We start from the raw sequence: 20883 nt of genomic DNA, 5'->3' as shown, positions 1-20883 counted from the left end.
CCTGCCTCTGCCTCCCGAGTGCTAGGATTAAAGGCCTGCGCCACCAGGCCCGGCTGCCTGTAGTTTTTTTTTTATCTGGGGTTGATACCTCACGAACTTTGTTGTCCCGTGTACATCAGTATGACTATTGGTGCTGTCCCGTGTACGTCAGCATGACTATTGGTGCTGTCCTCGTTCAGGTCCTACCTAGGCAGCCACGTAGGTGAGACCTCGTGGGCGTAGCTTCTGACATTTTGTAGGAGACAATCTCCTAAAGTCCCAGCCCTTAGCACTCATTCAGCTTCCTGTTCCTCGGTGATCTCTGAGCCTTACGTGTAGGCGCTGTGTTACAGCTGGATCAGAGGGACTAGGCTTTAAACCTCTGCATCTGATCAGGCGTGGGGTAAAACAATTCTCTTTAGTTTATGTGTATGCATGTTTTGCCTGCATACATGCCTGTGTACCACATGTGACTTGCCTGCTATCTTAGGAGGCCAGAAGAGAGTGTTTCAGATTCCCTGGGACTGAACTTACAGACCGTTGTGACCTGCCATGTGGGTGCTGGGAATAGAATCCAGTCCTCTGGAAGAACAGCCAGTGCTCTTAACCATTTGGCCACCTCTCTAGGCCCTGTAACATCTTTTTTTTTCTATTATAGCCATTCTAATAAGTGTGAGGTGAAATCTCAGTGCATTTTGTTTGGTTATGTTGGTGGTACTGGAGAGGCAGGCCAGGGCCTCCTGCTTGTAGGCAAGCAGGCTATCATTAAACCTTGCCCCTCAGTGCCTTGTGTAGTCTTTGTTTGCATTTTTCCAATTCTTTATGATACTGAGCACTTTTTCATGCACCCGTTGGCCAAATTTTTATTATTATTATTATTATTTTCTTTATTTATATTACAAATGCTATCCCGAAAGTTCTCTATACATATATTTATTTATAAAGTTCCCTATATATATTTATTTGGGGGAGGGGTTGCTTGTTTTTTCAAGACAGGGTTTCTTTGTGTAGCTTTGGCTGTCCTGGCACTTGCTCTATAGACCAGACTGGTCTCACACTCACAGAGATCCACCTGCCTCTGCCTTCACAGTGCTAGGATTAAAGCTGTGTGCCACCACTGCCCAGCTCCAAAAGCTGTATAGTCTTAAATCCAGAGATGATCATCTTGCAAGGAATCTGAGGAACCAACTCATTGGTATATTAATAAGTTAAAGGAAAGCATTTACTGTCCTGCACACAGCTCTGCCAGGACACACGAGAGGGAGTTTCTCTGCCGTAGTATTCCAACATAAATAGGAAAGGCTTCCACCATCAAAGACAGCTGCTATGTGCTTCCTGGGCTTCAGTGCTGAGCACCTGAGAGCAATCTGACTCTGATTGATTAACCCCCCAGATTCACTCACCACTTAACAAGAAATGCAGGGAAATGTTAGAGACAGGGAGAAGCAACCAGAAAGGCCATGCTGAAGAAAATCCCCTATGAGCACTTTCTAGAGGAATGAGGGAAGACTTTGAGTTGAAAGGAAAAAAACAAGTAAACAAGCCTGGTTGTGTGTCACAGTGAGGGATGAACATATGAGTGACACAGTGGTCACTGGCAAGCCCAGACCGGATGGCGTCTGAGGAGTCCTGCATCTATGCTTATGGGTGTAGCCTAGGCAACCAATCCTCCCTACTCTGTCTGTCTGTTCATTTGTCTGTCTTTCTGTCTGTCTTGACAGGGTTTCTCTGTGTAATAAGCCCTGGCTGTCCTGGAACTGTCTCTGTAGACCAGGCTGGCCTCCATCTCAGAGATCCCCCTGCCTCTGGCTCCCCAGTGCTTTTAAAAGTGTGCTCCAGGGCTGGCAAGATGGCTCAGCAGGGAAGAGCACTGACTGCTCTTCTGAAGGTCCTGAGTTCAAATCCCAGCAACCACATGGTGGCTCACAACCACCAATAATGAGATCTGATGCCTTCTTCTGGTGTGTCTGAAGACAGCAACAGTGTGCTTATTTATAATAATAAATAAATCTTTGGGCTGGAGCGAGCAGGGATTGAGCAAGCAGGGCCGACCAGAACGTGCACAGAGATCCTAAATTCAATTCCCAACAATGCACATGAAGGCTCACAACCATCTGTACAGCTACAGTGTACTCACATAAATAAAATAAAATAATCAGCCGGGCGGGGTGGCACACGCCTTTAATCCTAGCACTTGGGAGGCAGAGGCAGGCAGATTTCCGAGTTCTAGGCCAGCCTGGTCTACAGAGTGAGTTCCAGGATAGCCAGGGCTACACAGAGAAACCCTGTCTCAAAAAAACCACAAATAATAATAATAATAATCTTAATGATATGTGAAAAAAACCACCATTGCACATAAAATAAATACAAATAGTTGAAAAATAAAAAGTGTTCCACTACCACCTGGCTCCCCCACCCCCTTTTTTCTGTTGAAGGAAGCTGAATCTAGAAAAGTTAATGACTATTTCTAGTATGGGCAGGTGTGTGTGTGTGTGTGTGAGCTAACAAGGAACCAGAAGAATAAGCAGCAGGTTCATGGTACTTCAGGCTGCTATCACAACACGTCTGGCCCTGAGTGATGAGTCAGCTTCGTTCATCATCTCTTTCATTCTTTATTGATACCCAGCAAACATGACCTCAATTGTGATGGGTGGGGACTGTGGACAGGTGTATGGGGCCCTGAGCAAGGCTGGAGTGGGGGCTATTATAGCTCCTGAAGTTGTTCAGCCTAGGTGTGCTGGCTCAGTAGTGGGAGGGTATTGGAAGCCATTCACCAGTTCAGGGTGCCGGGGCAGTACTTGTCAATCAACCCTTGATAGTAGGGCCGAAGGCTCTCCACATCCGGTAGGTCAGGGCACTTGGTGTAGAGATCAAACTTGCTGCAGACAAGGGGAGCAACAGTGAACATCCGTCTTCAAACCCCAACCCCTCCCCTTCACTGCCCGAACCCCTGGAGGAACTACGGACTTGAACTCCTGCACCCAGGGCAGCATATCCAGGTCTTGCTGGTTGCACAGCTGCCGGTAGTCACCACCGGTGTGCCACGGATAGAAGGAGTGGAATCTGATCATGTAGAAGGCCTGGGGAAGCCACATGTAGCATGCTCAGCTCTGCCGGACTAGCTGGACTGGACGCGGCTCTTGATTGGGCCCCTCCCTCCACCTACCTCTGAAGGCAGGGAGAACTTGTTGAACTTCATCATCTGGTATAGGTACTCTACAGGAGGGGAGGGGTCCTTATAAGCCAGGTGCCCAAACGGGCAGCCCTGGCCACCATCCCTGCACCGTCCCCATGCCTGTCTCTAGCTGTCCTCACCATCATGCCCCCAGGACATAAGAACGTTCTCAAGTCCACAGTGGGGCTGGTACATGCCGAGTTCTGTGCTGCAATGATCAAGAGATGAGCCTGGGAGAAACCGGAGGGTGCAGGGGAAAAGACCAACTGGGGTCCTGTATTGAGGTAAAGTGAAGCGCTATTTCAATGTACCTGTATCGAGGGTCCTGGAGGTCAGGATTGTCCTGGAAAGTAGAGTCACAGAACACCACAGAGGCCTGGGGACGGCAGCCCACGGGGAACGTGTCTCCGACAACAGCCCACTAGAAAAGGACGGGCAGCTGTGGGTGAGGGCTAAACAAGGTCTCCTCCACTCATAGTGCCCCAAGCCCAGGGCTGAAGCTGCCCCACTCCCCACCGCTGGCCTTTACCTGAGGTTCCCCCCACAGAGCCAGGATTTTCCCCAGATCGTGCAAAAGTCCGACCAGGTGGAACCAGTCTGTGGAAAAGGGACATAGGACCTAGAAGCTAAAGGGATAAAGGTGGGCGGAGCAGGTTCTGCGCTGAAAAGTGTGACGCCCAGGGGTCTGCTTCCCTCAAAGTGGGGCCTGTGGGAGAGGATCAGGCCCCTCTGGTCTCCTTCTAGGGCGGATGGGAGCACCTCCCCCACCACAGCTGTAGGGGCACACCCTTGTCCGGGTGGGCTTTCCGGATGCCCTCCGCGGTCTGAAACGCGTGAAAGGAGTTGGGGAAGTCTACGTCTGGGTCAGATTCGTCCACCAGATCATCCAGCATGCCCACAGCCTCCATGATGGTCATCTTCTTGTAAGAGAAGCTGCCATACTGGATGCGCTGGAGAGCAGAGAGAAGTCAGCCATTGTCCCGCAGAGAGGGAGGGCTACAGGGCAGGGACATTCTGTGGGTCAAAGGCAAGGAGGCGCCCGCCCATCAGAGTCGGCACTGGGAGCAGGGAACGTTTACCTTCCTGCTAACGAAGTCCACCGTCTGGTGAGTGTGCATGAGCTTGTATGTGGTAAAGACACGATCCAGCAGCGGGCCTGACTGAAAACCAGACGGTCAGCGCAGGCCATGGCCTCCCCTGCTGCAGGCCATATATCCCACAGATATGAAGTAAAAAGCCCCTTTAGAGCTTCGGGAAGAGGAAGGGCTGCTCTCCACAGAGCTGGACCAGAGACTTGAAAAGACAGAGAAGGCCAGGGAGTCACTCACAGTGTAGTTTCGGAAGCTGTCCTTGCTTTTGGCCATCTCTGGGTCCACATCAGGTCGATAGACCAGGGAAGGGTCTGGGCCCTGGTTAAATAGGAATTTGACCCATTTCACCACCAGCCAGGTCCACAGGAAGTGAGGAAATGACATCCCCAGGGGACTAAGTACTAACCCACCTCAGTGTGGAAGGTCAGCTGACCCAGACAGCCAGAGCCAGCTGATGCCTACTGCCAATGTGAGGATACTAATTAAGAGACAGTGGCCTCCACCTGCTGAGCTCCTTGCATTTAGAAGGTAATTTTAGGAGGTTGCCTGATTCAACAAGGAGGTTGGGGGGGGGGGCTTCTAAGCTCCACCGGGACTGGACCACAACAGGGAAGCGTTAGCTTTGTGACTTGGAGGGCAGGGACCAGCAGGAACGAGGTGAAAGGGGTGGCACTGCCCCTGCCTCTTCGGTTGAGCCCGTGGCAAGGGGTTGGTGGAGCCATCCCTGATCAGATCATAAGGTACTCACCACATCGACCTTCATCCTGAGGGAGCGGTCACCCGATGGCAGAGCTTACAGGAAAGCGAAGTCGTAGGCCAAGGAGCTCTTTATATGCGCACAGGTTATGTAACTGACCAGACAAAACCTATCTCCTTGGCCTTGACATTGAGTAATAAGTGACCGTGTGCCTCTCTCCTGACCTCAGCAAGTTAATATATCAGTGCAGAAGCAAAACCTGTTAGCCCATCCCCACCCCCCTTTGCCTTACTATCTGCCTCCTCTGTCCTTCAGAAAAACTGGAATCACTCTGTAGCCAGACCTCTGACTCCCTCTTGTTGGGGGCACAGAGGTCCTCATGCTCACAGAGACACGGTAGAGAGCCAGGGGGTGTTAATCACACAAGGGTGTGTCCTCAGTGGATGAGATAAAAAAAAAAATCAAATACCTGTATTCCACCAAGAAAGCTGAGAGTGGCTTTCATTAAGGCCCTTGTGACCCTTTTTGCTCTCTGTGGAGGCAGACCTCACCCACCTTTTCCTATAGAGGCAGACTGCATCCAAGTTCTCCAGGATGGTTATCCCAGAACCTTCCCTCCCTATACTGTGACCCATCCTTAGGAGAGATGTGCTTTTTGGTCTGCGGACTTCTGTGCAATTGGCCGGAGATCATACTACATTGTAGGCCTTTTAGCTATAGAACACCGCTCCCCCCCCCCCAAAGTCACACGTATCATGTAAAAGGTTTTGTATGTGGTCACACCTTAAGCTTTGCTGTGCACCCAGAACGACACTGATTTGAACTGATGATTGCCTGGAAACCTCTCCCAGAATCATACTGTGTTTTAAATTTGCTGACAATGAACCTCTGGATGAAGTCTGAACCAGGTTTTCGTTTTTGTCTCTTCTCAAATCACCGCCTGCATTGATACTTACAGGGTCTCCCTCAACTGGCTTCATAAATGTGGGGCACAAGACCCTTGGAGAGAGAAGGTAAGCAAAGTTTTCTTTAAACAGAAGCTAAGGGTTAGGAGCTCAGTAGTGGGGGCTCACACCTTTAATCCCAGCATTCAGGAGGCAGAGGCAATCAGAGGCTGAGTTTGAGGCCAGCCTGGTCTACAGAGTGAGTTCCAGGACAGCCAGGGCTACACAGAGAAACCCTGTCTTGAAAAACACAACAAAAAAAAATTAATAACCAAAGAAATAGCAGGCCTTTAATCCCAGCACTCGAGAGGTCGAAGCAGACAAATCTCTATGAGTTCAAGGCCAGCATGGTCCACAGAGTTAGTTCCAGGACAGCGGGGGATATATAAAGAAACAACAAAAACAAACAAATAAGATCTAAAGGAACAAAATGTTCAGAGCTGCGGCTCTGCAACTTTATACACATAGGAACTAAAGTAAAGGAAGAGATAATAAAGGGAAAGGGAGATGATAAAGTCTCTGTCAATTACTATGAAAGAGAAAGTTGTTTGATATTTTTGGACTTTTTTTTTTTTTGGTTTTTCCCTTATAAAGGGAATAACTCAATATTAAATGTCCCTTCATGAGAATTGTTCCCCCCTAATAACAGGAATAACTCAGTATCAATGGCTCCTTCATGGGAGAAGAAAAAAAAAATCAACACAACCCAGACTTCTACTATCAAAACAGTGACAGCCAGGACACAAAGCACTAAGCCAACAGTGCTTAAGTTTCTAGAGGTTTTAGTCATTCATTATTTAGAAGATGTTCCCTCTAATCATTCAATAAATTGTTTAAATGAGTGCTTAAATTTCATAGTAAACTAAAAGAGCTATATTTTGAACTATATCCTTGGATACGCTCTTATCTGTTTGTCCATACTGAGGATTTGCCTCTGCTCTTTAAGTTGCTTTCTGAAAACTCTCGGTTAAATTCTATAAAAATGTAATACCCAAAATAGAGCAGGTTATTGGCTTATTAAGTAATGTGGCTGCTAAGGTGGATAGCTCATAGAAATAATCTCTTATTGATAAAGAGCCCACAAAAATTATTTTCCCACTAAGTAAAATGAAGATAAATTAATTGTTCTACACTGTTAATAATTGGTAGGTCACATTAACATATTACTTGGATCTATTCTATAGCTAATTATCCAAAATATTTTCTTTTTTAAGAATTTTTTTTTTTGAAGAGTTGGGGATTTAACTCAGTGGTAGAGCGCTTGCCTAACAAGTGCAAGGCTCTGGGTTCAGTCCTCAGCTCTGGGGGTTGGGGGGGGGGGAGGGAAGTGACAACTAACCCAATTGTGGGCTGGAGAGATGGCTCAACGGTTAAGAGCACTGGCTGCTCTTCCAGAGGTCCTGACTTCAATTCCTAGCAACCACATGATGATTCACAACCATCTGTGATGGACTACAGCAGAATCAGAGTCTTCCAGTTATACGGGTAGCCTCGGAACCCCAGTTTGCACATCCTCTTCCAAAATGGGTATGCTTAAGAAAGATGGTGGCCCAATATGAACTGGCCTCCTATGTGAGTTAGCACATGAGGCACAGAGGCTCAGGGAGAATGGAAAGTGACCTGAAACAATGTTGCAGGAGTGTGAATGTAGAAAGAAAGCTGTAGAAGGAAGCCTTAGGGCTGAGGGACTCCAAAGCTGAGTCTCATTAACATGGAGTCAGAAGGGATGGAGAATGAGTAGTTTGGAGATAGACATGAAAAGGAAACAATGGAAAAGGGGGCTTAATATGTTCCTTCAACTCAGTTTCCTTGCACTAAAAAAATAATAAATAGGGCTGGCTAGATGGCTCAGCGGGTAAGAGCACTGACTGCATTTCCGAAGGTCTTGAGTTCAAATCCCAGCAACAGTATGGTGGCTCACAACCACCTGTAATGAGATCTGACGCCCTCTTCTGGTACGTCTGAAGACAGCTACAGTGTACTTGTGTATAATAATAAATAAATCTTTAAAAAGTAATCATAAATAACTAAATAAATCTAATCCTATTGAGACATGACAATAATACCAAAGTGCTGGCACCTCTGTCTCTGGAAAACACCAGCAGGGGATGCCTACCTGGGACAAAGCCAAGGCCAGTTGTGACTGTTGTTGGTCAAGACAACACCTACAAAATTTCTTAGTCCCTCTGAGCCCTCCATTTATTGTTTATCTCTTCTTTGTAGATTAAGGAGGCAACAGCAAGATATTTTGAATTAGATGGATTTCTGTATGGTGATAAAGTCCTAAGGTTATAAAGGTATACTCAGTTTAGGACAAATTAACTGAGCGATATATGTCAAAAACTGTAAAATCCTAATTCTGTAAAAGCTACTAACTTGTTATAAACTGTTAAAAGATAAGACATGAAAGTTAGACTGGGTGCTGGAGAGATGGCTCAGTGGTTAAGAGCAGGGACTGCTCTTCCGGAGGTTCTGAGTTCAATTCCCAGCAACCACATGGTGGCTCACAACCATCTGTAATGGGATCCGATGCCCTCTTCTGGTGTGTCTGAAGACAACTACAGTGTACCTATATACATAAAATAAGTAAATTAAAAAAAAAAAAAAAAGCTGGGCGTGGTGGTGCATGCCTTTAATCCCAGCACTTGGGAGGCAGAGACAGGTGGATTTCTGAGTTCAAGGCCGGGCTGGTCTACAAAGTGAGTTCCAGGACAGCCAGGGCTATACAGAGAAACCCTGTCTCGAAAAACCAAACCAAAACAAACAAACAAAAAAACTGTCCGCAGAATATAGTAAAACTAAAGCTTTTTAGCAAGTTCTTCCTCTGTGAAGCTGTTATGCAGGATTTTGTTCACAGTTTTGTTTACAGTATAAGCTGAATACGTGCTTTCACGCTTATGTGGGAAAGCCCAGTAATTCTCTCCTTCGGGATTTTCTGATTATTTCTGAATATCCCATTTTCTAGTAAGAAAGTCTTCTTAAACACATAACTAAGATTGTCCTGCATTTTTGTCTTTCTTCCTGTTTCTTTCTTTCTTTCTTTTTTTTTAAAGATTTATTTATTTATTATATGTAAGTACACTGTAGCTGTCTTCAGACACTCCAGAAGAGGGAGTCAGATCTTGTTACGGATGGTTGTGAGCCACCATGTGGTTGCTGGGATTTGAACTCCGGACAGTCGGGTGCTCTTACCCACTGAGCCATCTCACCAGCCCCCTTTCTTCCTGTTTCTATTCTTCTCTCATACATTACTTCTCAGCTGAAGTTTCCCCTCCATCCTCACCCCCAGGCTTTCCCCACCTACCCTCTCTCCCAGATCTACCCTCTGCTCTGCTTCCCCTCAGAAACCAATAGGCCTCCCAGGGATATCCACCAAACATGGCATCCCAAGCTACAGTAAGACCAGGAATGTCACATCACATCACATCCAAGCTAGATGAGGCAACCCAGTAAGAGGGGAAAAGAGGTCTCACAAGCAGGCAGGCAAGAGTCAGGGACAACTCTCCTCCCACTGTTAAGATTCCTACAAGAGCACCAAGCTATTCAGCCATGATATGTGTGTGTGTGTGTGTGTGTGTGTGTGTGTGTGTGTGTGTACGCAGAGGACCCAGCACAGACCCCTAAGCCCCTCGAGTCCAGATCAATTGATTCTGTGGACCGTGTTCTTGTGGTGTCCCTAACCTCTCTGGTTCCTCCTGCCCCCACTCCCTCCCCCAGCTCTGTAGGACTCCCAAGCTCCACCTAATATGTGATCCTCTCCTTTTTCACTGATTGCCCTGAATTTTAATTATAGCAACTTTTTTTTTCTTTTTTTAAACCTGAGCAGGGTTTCCCTGTGTAACAGCCTAGCCTCCAGTAAAGATACATTTTGTACACTATTTGAAACTTTTCATTTGTTTGGTTGGGGTTTTGTTTGATTTTTGTTTTGTTTTGTTTTTTTGAGAGGGGAGCGTTTCTTTGTGTAAGGGACCCATGGCTGTCCTGGAACTTGTTCTATAAACCAGCCTGGCCTCAAACTCTCAAGACCCACCTGCCTCTGCCTGAGGTGCTGAAGTGAAAGGCACTGTTTGCATATCAACTTGACATCTGAAAATATGGCTGTCTGTATCTTAGACATTCTCTGGTGGCAAATATGTAAAGATCTGTGCTCAAAGTACACTATTGGCCTGCACAGTGCCTCTCTCCAACATAGGGTTTTGGAAACTCCAGGGGAAAACCACTGTATCCTATCTGAAACTACTTTTTGTTTGTTTGTTTGTTTGTTTGTTTTGGGGAGTTTTTGTTTTTGTTTTTTTTTTTTTGGTTTTTTGAGACAGGGTTTCTCTGTGTAGCCCCGGCTGTCCTGGAACTCACTTTGTAGACCAGGCTGGCCTCGAACTCAGAAATCTGCCTGACTCTGCCTCCCAAGTGCTAGGATTAAAGGGGTGCATTACCACTGCTAGGCTCATATCTGAAACTTAACTGTCAAATAGCTCTTTACAAATTTCCTTTCTAGGGCTCTCATTACAGTTAAGTACTAATAATGACTCTGCTTATGCTAACAAATTATTTGAGAAATTTTCATATTAATCATGCTACTAAAAATCCCTTACTATCCACTTGGTCAGGCTATTGATTATTAAGTATCCATCAGGTACTTAATTGGCAAGTTAAAAAAAAATTAGATAGGCTGGAGAGATGTCTCAGCGGTTAAGAGCACTGACTGCTCTTACAGAGGTCCTGAGTTCAATTCCCAGCAACCACATGGTGGCTCACAACCATTTGTAATGGGATCTGATGCCCTCTTTTGGTGTGTCTGAAGACAGCAACAGTGTACTCACATGTAAATGTAAAATAAATAAGGTCTTTAAAAATAGATAAATAGGTAGAGGGTATTTACACCCACCTAAATCCTCACATACTATTTAGCTACACTAACTTTAACTTTTTGTTTTTGTTTTATTTCTTTAAGATTTATTTATTTACTTTATGTAAGTACACTGTAGCTGTCTTCAGACATTCTAGAAGAGTACATCAGATCACTTTACAGATGGTTGTGAACCACCATGTGGTTGTTGGGACTTGAACTCAGCACCTTCTGAAGAGCAGTAGGTGCTCTTAACCACTGAGTCATCTCACCAGCCCCTGTTTTTGTTTTTCAAGACAGGGTTACTCTGTATATTCCTGGCTGTCCTGGAACTCACTGTGTAGACCAGATTGGCTTGGAACTCAGAGGTTTGCCTGCCTCTGCCTCCTGAGAGCTAGGATTAAAGGTGTGTGTCACCACCACCTGGTCCTAGGTTAACTTATTTTTATTTTTAGTGGTTTTGCTCTTTTTTTTTTTTTTTTTAATGTATGTGAGTACACTGTTGCTCTTTTCAGACAGAAGAGAGCATCGGATTCCATTACAGATGGTTGTGAGCTACCATGTGGTTGCTGGGATTTGAACTTAGGACCTCTGGAAGAGCAGTCAGTGCTCTTAACTGCTGAGCCATCTCTCCAGCCCTTATTTTTATTTTTATTTATTTTATGTGTGTGCTCTATTTACATTTATACTTGCATGCCAGAAGAGGACATAAGACCCTATTATACATGGTTGTGTGGTTGCTGGGAATTGAACTCAGGACCTCTGGAAGAACAGACAGTGCTCTTAACCACTGAGCCATCTCTCCAGTCCTTACTTTTTTTTTTTTTTTTAATTTTAAAGGGATAATGCTTTTTCTGCTGCTCAAAAGCATTTGCCCTAAAGGAAACACAACCTGAAGTAAATGCTAAATAAAAAGAAAGGACCAGTTGCTCTCGCACCAAGGAGAGGTTATAGTCGTGTCTCTTCAGAAAATAAACAAAGCCTCTGATGGCTTCTGATCTGATGGATCTGCCCAGGACAGCCAGAGACCACCAGACAAATAAAGCATCTGCAGACAGATGACAAATCCATCAGGCGATGTCCCAAGGCGGGAGAGCAAACTGATAACTTGGGGGGGGGGGACACCAGGACTTTAGTTCATCAAACTGAGACTTGGGGAAAACAACAAGAACCAACCCAAAATGATGGATGCCGTTACGTTAAATGACCGTGTGGCATGATGATTCTTGCCAATGCAGGGTTCAAATGTCTTTTGTCAGAGATGATAAGAGACACAGCTGTGATAGGAGACAGTGTGATATTGTTGTGCCACGCTAAGCATTGTTATAGAGCTTTGTATGGAATAGGCTGCATCACATTCATTTTGCCCAAAGCAAAAATGTTAGCAGAAATGAATCAAGAGGGCTGGAGAGATGGCTCAGCAGTTAAGAGCACTGACTGCTCTTCCAGAGGTCCTGAGTTCAATTCCCAGCAACCACATGTTGGCTCACAACCATCTGTAATGGGATCTGATGCCCTCTTCTGGGGTGTCTGAAGACAGCAACAGTGTACTATATAAATTAAATAAATAAATGGAAAAAGATGAATCAAGAGATGGGTAAATTAGCCGGGTGTGGTGGCACATGTCTTTAATCCCAGCACTTGGGAGGCAGAGGCAGGCAGATTTCTGAGTTCGAGGTCAGTCTGGTCTACAGAGTGAGTTCCAGGACAGCCAGGGCTACACAGAGAAACCCTGTCTTGAAAAACAAAAACAAAAACCCCAAACAAACAAACAAAAAAGACAAAAACAAAAAAAACATTGGGGGGGGGTGCTGGAGAGGTGACTCAGTGCTTAAGAGCACTGACTGCTCTTCTAGAGATCCTGAGTTCAATTCCCAGCAACCACATGGTGGCTCACAACCATCTGTAATGGGATCAGATGCCCTCTTCTGCTGTGTCTGAAGACAGCTACAGTGTACTCACACATAAAATAAATCTTAAAAAGGAGGAGGAGGAGGAGGAGGAGGAGAGGAAGAGGAGGGGGAGGAGAGGAAGAGGAAGAGGAGGGGGGAGGGAGGAGATGTCGAGGGAACAGAGGCCCTTGTAGTCACTTGAGAATCACTAACATCACTAGGGATGTCAATTGTAGAGGGAACATCTTGTGTATTGTATGGAGGCAGCATCAGTCAATTAACTCAGAGAGCCACCTGCCTCTACTTCAGAATGCTGAGGTTAAAGGTCTGTACCACCGCTGTCCTGCTTTGTCTCCACTGGATTCTTGCTGGAGGCAGGGAGGTGGCCGGATATGGGGGGTGGGGGTGGGGGGTGGTGGAAGACAGGCTTCTTCACAAGTTGATTTAGGGATTTTGCTTGGCAGCAGTGGGTATTAAACCAAAGGCCTCATAGAAGCTAGGCAGGTGATCTACCATTACTTCAGGGGAGGCTGTTTGAGGTCTGGACAAGAAGGGTGGTGGGCTTCTGACCAAGGGGCTCACACAAGCCAGGACCAGGGTTTAGGCTACATGGATACTCTTATAATGAAGATCCAGCAGGGACCCAGCAGATAAAACAACCTGCTTGGAGCAGGGAAGAGGGACTGTGCGGGTGAGAGGCCTAGGTTAGAAGCCGGCTGAGTCGATCCTACATTGAATAGGTTCCCTAAGCAGCTGGGCTGAGCCTCCAGCAGCCTCTTTACTACTTCAAGGTAAACTGCAGCCAGCCTTTTCTTATCTACCTTTCTGATATGGTTCCCTCCATCTCTTCCTAGTTAAACGGCTGCCCTAGGAGGACAGGGCTGGGCTCTCCAGTGTGTCCCGTGTGCTGCATGCCGGGATGAGAGTGAGGGATGCTTGGAGAAGGCTTGAAGTCATGACCTTCAAAGCAATCAAGGGTGAGTGCTGGTGTCTGAGTAGGTTCTGGAGGGGAGTACAACTTTTAAGTGTGAAAACAGCTAGAAAGTGGCCTGCGGGGGGTGGAGGGGGGGCGGGCCGGGGAGGGCCACAGTGCCCCTTGACCTCTCTGCATGGGGGCACCGAGAGGTACTCACCGAGAGGTAGTCAAGTGTGGCCAAGCGCGGTGTGGGGCTGGCATCAGACCAGATACAAGGGTCATGACTGGCAACCTCCTGACGCTGCACAATAGCCCTCCCTCTTCACAGCGAAGCTCCAAGGCTCAGGGGCCTGGACCACTAATGAGATTCTAGAGATCTGGGCTCATGTGCGGCAGGCCTGGGAGTCCAGGCTGGCAGGATGCAGAATACCCATTCAAGGAGGTGTGGGGGCAACAAAGTGCTCCTAAAAGAGAAGACGTCTTATGCTGAAGAACCGGCCACCCGGGCTCAAGAGAAGTGAAAGGTTGGACCATGCCCAGGATCCAGAGTACCTAAGAGGGTTCTGGTAAATCTGGGTCTTGGAGACTCCGTTTGTCTGTCCTCAGCTTGCTCTTGATCCCTCCCCTTTCCTCCAGGACCTAGAGACTCCTCAGCTACCACCTCCCATTACAGCTCCTGTTCTGGTCTCTCTGTGCACAGAGGTTTCTGTTCTGGCAATGCAGGGACCAAGCTAAATGGTATCCACAGGGCTTACTGTGGAAGGAAGGTGAGTTTCCAGAATCATACAAACCTAGTTAAGCACAAGGATGGAGACCCAGAGGGGTACTTTCAGGATGCTCCTAACTGGGGACCATCTCTGCTCACGGAAAGGTAGGCCTGACTCTGAGCACCAAGTCTGTAGCCACTGGGGTAGGTCTCTGACCTTAGTGCGGCTACCTATAGATCTGGAGTAATGAACTCCTACACCAGGGAGGCATCCATCCAGGTGGCGCTGGACCACACAGGCAAGTACTGTGAGTACTTGCTGAGGAGCGACAACTCTCTGGGAACCCTGTGTTCTGACAGGACAATTGCAAGATTTGAGTGAAATAATGTGTGCAAAGACCTTGTACCAGGAAACTGTTTCCAGGATGTGATTGATGTCCTCTTCCTCCCAACCTGGTGTGTGTGTGTGTGTGTGTGTGTGTGTTTTTAAAAAAAAACAGAGTCTTTGTAGCAAAGGCTGGTCTTGAACTTGTGATTCCAGATGGTTTGATTCTCTTCATTATCATTTATGGTCTAACTCCCTTCTTTCCTTCCTTCCTCCCTTCCTTCCTTTTTATTTTTTTTTTTAAAATATTTATTTTATGTATGTAAGTACACTGATGCTCTCTTCAGACACACCAGAAGAGGGCATCAGATCCCATTACAGATGATTGTGAGTCACCATGTGATTGCTGGGAATTGAACTCAGGACCTCTGCAAGAACAATCAGTGCTCTTAACCGCTGAGCCAGCTCTCCAGCCCCCCATCTCCCTTTCTTGAACTCTCAGCAGGGAACAGAGGAATATGCCACGCCTGTCAGACTCTACTATCTTTGCTGCTCGTGCCGGATGTCCTCATGGGATGGGGGTGGGTGGCCAGGTTGCAGAGACAGCCTTGTTTAAATGCCTCCAGCTTTCCTGAGATAGGCTTGGGTTGGTTTTGGTTGGTTTTTCCCTGATTGGAGTAGTTTTGTTGTTGATTGAGTTTTTGAGATAGGATCTTGCTACACAGCCTAAGCTGGTCATGAATTTCTCATCCTCCTGCCTCACTGTCTTCGGAGTGCTGAGGTGTGTCACCATCTCTTGCCCAGGGCGAGGTCATATTCAACCTTTTAGAGATGGGCCAATAAGAGATAAGATTTGTCTTATCCCCTGCCTTGGTCTGAGGGTAAGAAGGTTGTCTCTGCTGTGTTTTATCCCAGAATGTCCCAGGAGTCTCTCCATCACCACTCTGGCCCGAACTCCAGGTTAGCCACAGCCACTGGAGGTCTCTTTTCTGACTGACTCTAGGGACCACACCATATAGCCCTTCTTTCTGTCCCTCCTGTCTCAGGTCACGAAAGGAAAAAGGTCATTGTTTCAGATCAGGCACAGGAGGGTAAACTGCACAAGAGAGTGGCCACAGCTTTTGCCCACAGTCAGACTTTAATTTCCAGTGGGGTGGGGTCACAGGGGTCACTCCAGCCTTTCTCCTGCTTATTCATAGGTGGGGGTGCATTTAAGACTCTAGCTTTTGCCCATTTCTTCAGGCACACGCCTCCTCAAGTTCTTTGTGGCCTGTGATACTGACAGCACTTCTTCCAAGCACCTGTACCCTGAGTGTACCCAGTTCTGAGATGCGCAGGTCCCTGTCGGTGCCGACTCTACAGCCTAGATCCACATATCCTCATAGGTTTCGGGTATCCAAAGCCACGAGGAATGGCTACAAGCAGGAGCTCCAGAGAATTGGGTCAGGGTGTGGAGCTCAGCTGCAGCTCTGGGATCAGAGCACAGCACTCCAGATGGAGTCCCTAGGACCCACCTCAGCCATAACTGTGGGGGCTGCTGGGATCCACAGGAGCTGAGTCCTGCCGGCCCACTGGCCGGACAAGCTGCCACAGGCGATGGCTAAGATTCTGGACTTGGCATGTACCCAGTACACAGCCAACCCGCAGGAGCTGGGCATGGGGTCTTCGGGATCCCGTGTGATGCTGGGGACCCAGGTGTCGTGAGCCACCACCCTGAGGCAGATGAACCATAGCAAGGGCCCGGTTGCCCCTTCCCTGTGGCTGGGGGGCATGATGGCGACGAGGCTTCCAGACTACAGGCTGAAGGGAAGGGTGTCCAGGCTGCAGGTTACTGGAAGGAACCTTAGCTGGGGGCTCTCTGCAGAAGGGAGAGAAAGATGATAGTAAACTCAGTGGCTGAGTAGAGCCTTCCAAAAGCCCTTTAAACCCACCTACTTCTCTTCTTCACAGTCTGAGGGCACTGGCAGGGGAAGCCCGCAGTTTCCCTAAAAGTCTGGCCCAGGACCAGGGGAAGCCCAAAAGTTTGGTCTCCAACCTGAAGGTTGGAAGGCGGAGCCCACCACCCTCCTGAGCTTACTGGCGGCTTGGCCATCTCAGTAGCCCAAGTCACATGTACCATAAACAACACCATTCTGGGCAAAGGTCCCCAAGAAAGACCCCCCCCTTCTCCCCGCCCCAGGGTTCTTCCCTTATGTGGTTGGTCAGAGGCCAGCAGATTTGAGAATCTCTAAGCTCCTTTCCTCCAGCAGACCTCAATGTCTATTGTATCCGTGGGGTTGGGGGAATAAGTACCCCAAATAGAAAGAGGCAAAGGAAGAAAGAAGTTCTCCTGCCTCCTTCAGGCAACCCTAAAGGTGAAGGGTGGCCCCTAAGCTGGGAGATGAACTCTAAAAAAGTTAGGTTCCCCGTGAGGAGTTCGGTCCAACCTTGTACTCACTCACCTGGGTCTGGATTGTCTCAGTCCCTTGCCCAGGCTGCCAGACAACGTGCCCGGGAGCAGGTAGAGGAGGCTGATGCAACCGAGGGTTACCGTGACCATCAGCAACTGGGCCATGGCGGGCTGGGCTGTGGAGCAAGAATGCAGTGAAGTTAGCAAATGGGGTGGAGGAGGAGGGCCACACTCTGGCCTGGAGCCAACCCTCTTTGCCCACCAGTTAGGGAGCCCTTTTCTGCCCCGGGGCGCTCGGAATGTGGGAAGATTGGTTGGTACCTGCGGCTGTTGTCTGTCGGGGCACAGGTCTCAGGATCTGGATACAGCTGGCGAGGCTGGGTTCTGCTGGCAGTTCCCAGGGCACGCAGCGGAACTTGTGGGTCAGGTCGTGATCTCCTAGGAGAGAGAGAGCCTTCTGGGGTCCAGCGGAAAACCAGTTTGGGAAGCACTTCCAGCACTAAGTAGTCTTTGGAGTTAAAGGCGGGGCCCAGACGCTGATGGGGCGGAGCGTCCTCCACCCGGGTGGGCTGCGGTAGCCACGCTCTCCTGGTGGCTACTCCTGCCCAGCAGGAAGCAGTAGAGCCACAGGGGGTCACTTCAAGGGGCCCATCCTTGCTGGAAAATGCTCAACAGCTGACCAGAAACCCTGTGGGGCTACTACCGTCACTCCTGGTACCTTCTGGTGCGCGACAATGTCTCAGAGACTAGTGGAGCCAAATGGTCGACCAGGCAGGTGAGTGCTAAGGTAGGGAGTTGTGCTCTGGTCTCAAGGGCATTCACCTGTGGTTGCCCAGCATCTCCAGAGGATAATGGCAGATTCCCGTGGTCTGCCTGCTTGTTTCCCAGGCAGGCTGTTCCTCATTACCAAATACGAATACAAAGAGAGCCCCCCACCACAGCAATATTCTGGGTGACAGAGTTGTTGGTCTTTTCTGCACACAGTATTCTCTGCATGAGCGCACACATGCACAAGCAAGTTGTGTGTGTGTGTGTGTGTGTGTGTGTGTGTGTTAGCATAAAGGCACTCTTATGGTTGGGCATACTTGAAAGTATGCAGGTGTTCTGTGAGTTGCTTTATTATTATTTTTTTATCAGCTTTTTCCCCCGACTGGGGAGTGAACCATGCAAGCACATACCACTGAGCTACGTCCTCTGTTACCTTATTTGCCTTTTTTTTTTTTTAAGATTTATTTATTATTATATGTAAGTACACTGTAGCTGTCTTCAGACACACCAGTAGAGGGCCTCAGATCTCATTATGGATGGTTGTGAGCCACCATGTGGTTGCTGGGAATTGAACTCAGGACCTCTGGAAGAGCAGTTGGTGCTCTTAACCGCCGAGCCATCTCTCCAGCCCCCTTATTTGCCTTCTTAGTTGAGGTAGGCTCTCCCTAAGATGCTCAGGCTAGCCCTGAACTCCCTCTGTCACCAAGGGAGGAATTCACCCTGTAGTCTTCCTACCCCTGCCTCTTCAATAGCTGGGATTACAATCCTGCGCCATCACCCCAGCAATCAGCCTTTTATTTATTTATTTATTTATTTATTTATTTATTTATTTATTTATTTGGTTTTTTGAGACAGTGTCTCTCTGTGTAGCCCTGGCTGTCCTGGAACTCACTCTGTAGACCAGGCTGGCCTCGAACTCAGAAATCCACCTGCCTCTGCCTCCCAAGTGCTGGGATTAAAGGTGTGCGCCACCACGCCCAGCTTCAGCCTTTTATTTTTAACACTAATTTTTATTTTTTCACGCTTTGATATGTCTCCTTTTGACTTATTTTTGTTACTCTTTAGCATATAGGATTATGGATTTTATTATGACATGTTCATAAACATATTGTTGGGCTTTGTACATATTCACGCCATAGGTCCTTCGTTAATCTAAATTCCAGTGATTTTTCAGATTTTCCACCATTAAAACCCCTACCATTGGGAGTTCACACATATGCGGTATATGCCAAATTGTTCTTCACAATGATTGTACCAATCCACATCCACCGTGGATTCTGTGACATTGGTTCTTAAGGTCTTCGTCAGCCTGCCGAAACTATTCAAAACAAAACAAAACAAAACCTGTCAGAAACATTTTTTTTTTTTCTGACTGCTGGAACATCTCTGCAACTCTCAGTGTTTGCTCTTCTCTCTCACTATGTCCCTTTGTGGGGCTTCCCCGGAACTTGGTCACTCTGTCCCTTCTGCTGAACATACACAGGGGCTCAGTAAGCATTTGCCGGATGAATATATATAAAGTCTTCAGTGCAAACCACACTGAAGAGGTTGCTTTACCCTCTGAGGAAAATGTTAGCAGAGAGTCACCCAGTTGCTTGTTCTTATCAGTTGTGGGAAGGGTGGTTTCATCAGACTTACAGAAGAACAGTGTGCTAAGCGGCATGGTGGTGCACACTTGTAAACCAGCGTCAGGAAGCAGAGGTCGGATCGTTAGTTTTAAGTCTGGGCTGCGGAGCAAAACCCTGCTTCCCCCCACCTCCGCCCCACCCTGCTCCCCAAGCCAAGGCTGGGGAATGGACTTTTGTGGTAGGTAGAGTGCTTTTCTATGTGTTCAAGACCCTGGGTTGCATCTACAACCCCTTCAAAAATGAGCAAAATGTGACACCCCCCCCCCCAAAGCAGGTGAGCCTGGGGTTGAGGCAGGTGTTAGAGAAGTCAGAAGGAAGGCATGCAGAGACAACAGGACAGACAGATGGTCGGGTCAGGGAGACTAGGCAGAGAAGGGGAGGGACAAGAAGGCTGAAGATTGGTGCACAGCCCTTCTATTTGATGGTGCAGGAAGAGGCTACAGTGTGGACATGACCAGGCTAGGTTGCCTTCTCTGGATCGAGGTGTCTGGGTAGGAGGCCTCCAGTGCTGTGGGCCTAGGCTGAGGTGGGGAGGAGGGGGAGGTTGGATGGGGCAGAAGGCTGAAACAGCTTTTGGTTTTCCAGGGACGGTTAGGTTCTGAGAGCTATTGTAAGCATCATCCGAGAGAATGAAGAGATGGTGTGGCTGAGTGCAGAATCCGTGTGCCCGCTCTCATGGGGGAGAGGTGAGCAGAGGGTGCTGTGACATCCCCAGTTCTTCAGCTGACCATCCCCTCTCCAGCCCACCTCCGCGTTCAGTTTGCCTTCACACTGCTGCTGACACTGCCATCCAAAATATGAACACCATCATGTCATTCCCCCCACCCCCACCCCAAAATACACCCAGTGGGCTGGCAAAAACAACTCAGGGAATAAAGGCACTTGCCACCAAGCCTAATAACTTGAGTCTGATCCCCTAGAGCCCACATACTGAAGAGATCTGACTTGTTTTTTAATTTAATTTTTTAAATTTATTTATTCACTTTACACCCTGCTCATTGCCCCCCTGCCACCCCTCCCCACAATCTTTTCCCCTTCCCCCCCAGACCACCCCACCCACAATCCTTCCCCCATCCCCCTTCCACTTCTCTTCTGAATTGGTGGGGACCCCCTGGGTATGTCCCCCCTACACACACACCCTGGCACTTCCTCTCCCACTGAGGCCAGACAAGGCAGCCTGGCTAAAAGAACATAGCCCACAGACAGGCAACAGCTTCTGTGATGGTCCTCCTGAGAACTGACTCTTAGAAGCTGTCCTCCGACCAATACACAGGTGCATGGAACGCAAAATCAAAAATTTTGTAGTAATACTAGTTTTGAAAACTATCTCTTGCAATCAAAGAGACTGAGCTTTTGTTGGACCGCACAACAAAGTTAATAATATAGTTTGAGATCACTCAAGAATTAACCTGGAGCCGGGCGTGGTGGCGCACTTGGGAGGCAGAGGCAGGTGGATTTCTGAGTTTGAGGCCAGCCTGGTCTACAAAGTGAGTTCCAGGACAGCCAGGGCTACACAGAGAAACCCTG

The 20883-nt window shown here is 47.9% G+C and overlaps 2 protein-coding genes across 2 annotated transcripts; both read right to left on the bottom strand.

Moving 5' to 3' along the window:
• Positions 1-2575: 2575 nt before the first annotated feature.
• Miox (myo-inositol oxygenase) lies at positions 2576-5080 on the bottom strand. Its single transcript, XM_021217105.2, has 10 exons — positions 4994-5080; positions 4483-4563; positions 4234-4314; positions 3942-4104; positions 3684-3751; positions 3466-3575; positions 3295-3362; positions 3146-3195; positions 2947-3059; positions 2576-2858 (listed from the first exon to the last, which is right to left on the bottom strand). The coding sequence occupies exons 1-10, from the start codon at positions 5006-5008 to the stop codon at positions 2750-2752; spliced, it is 858 nt and encodes a 285-aa protein (XP_021072764.1). The 5' UTR covers positions 5009-5080; the 3' UTR covers positions 2576-2749.
• Positions 5081-15719: 10639 nt separating this feature from the next.
• Adm2 (adrenomedullin 2) lies at positions 15720-17695 on the bottom strand. The gene is made up of 3 exons (XM_021217407.1): positions 17282-17695; positions 17013-17136; positions 15720-16429 (listed from the first exon to the last, which is right to left on the bottom strand). Exons 2-3 carry the CDS (start codon positions 17123-17125, stop codon positions 16087-16089), a joined length of 456 nt encoding a protein of 151 aa, XP_021073066.1. The 5' UTR covers positions 17126-17136; positions 17282-17695; the 3' UTR covers positions 15720-16086.
• Between the last annotated feature and the right edge of the window lie 3188 nt (positions 17696-20883).

The sequence above is a fragment of the Mus pahari genome, chromosome 17 (assembly GCF_900095145.1).
Source record: "Mus pahari chromosome 17, PAHARI_EIJ_v1.1, whole genome shotgun sequence".
NCBI classification, from domain to species: Eukaryota; Metazoa; Chordata; class Mammalia; order Rodentia; family Muridae; genus Mus; species Mus pahari.
Note: the sequence above shows the minus strand (reverse complement) of the source record. Positions and strands in the feature narration are given on the sequence as shown.

Coding starts and splice junctions, on each gene's coding strand:
- Adm2 (XM_021217407.1), bottom strand. CDS start 17,125: ATGGCCCAGTTGCTGATGGTCACGGTAACCCTCGGTTGCATCAGCCTC. Junction 16,430..17,012: donor CTGAGACAATCCAGACCCAG/GTGAGTGAGTAC, acceptor TCCCTTCTGCAG/AGAGCCCCCAGCTAAGGTTC.
- Miox (XM_021217105.2), bottom strand. Junction 4,315..4,482: donor ACAGCTTCCGAAACTACACT/GTGAGTGACTCC, acceptor TCTGGTTTTCAG/TCAGGCCCGCTGCTGGATCG. Junction 3,196..3,294: donor TATGTCCTGGGGGCATGATG/GTGAGGACAGCT, acceptor CCCCTCCTGTAG/AGTACCTATACCAGATGATG.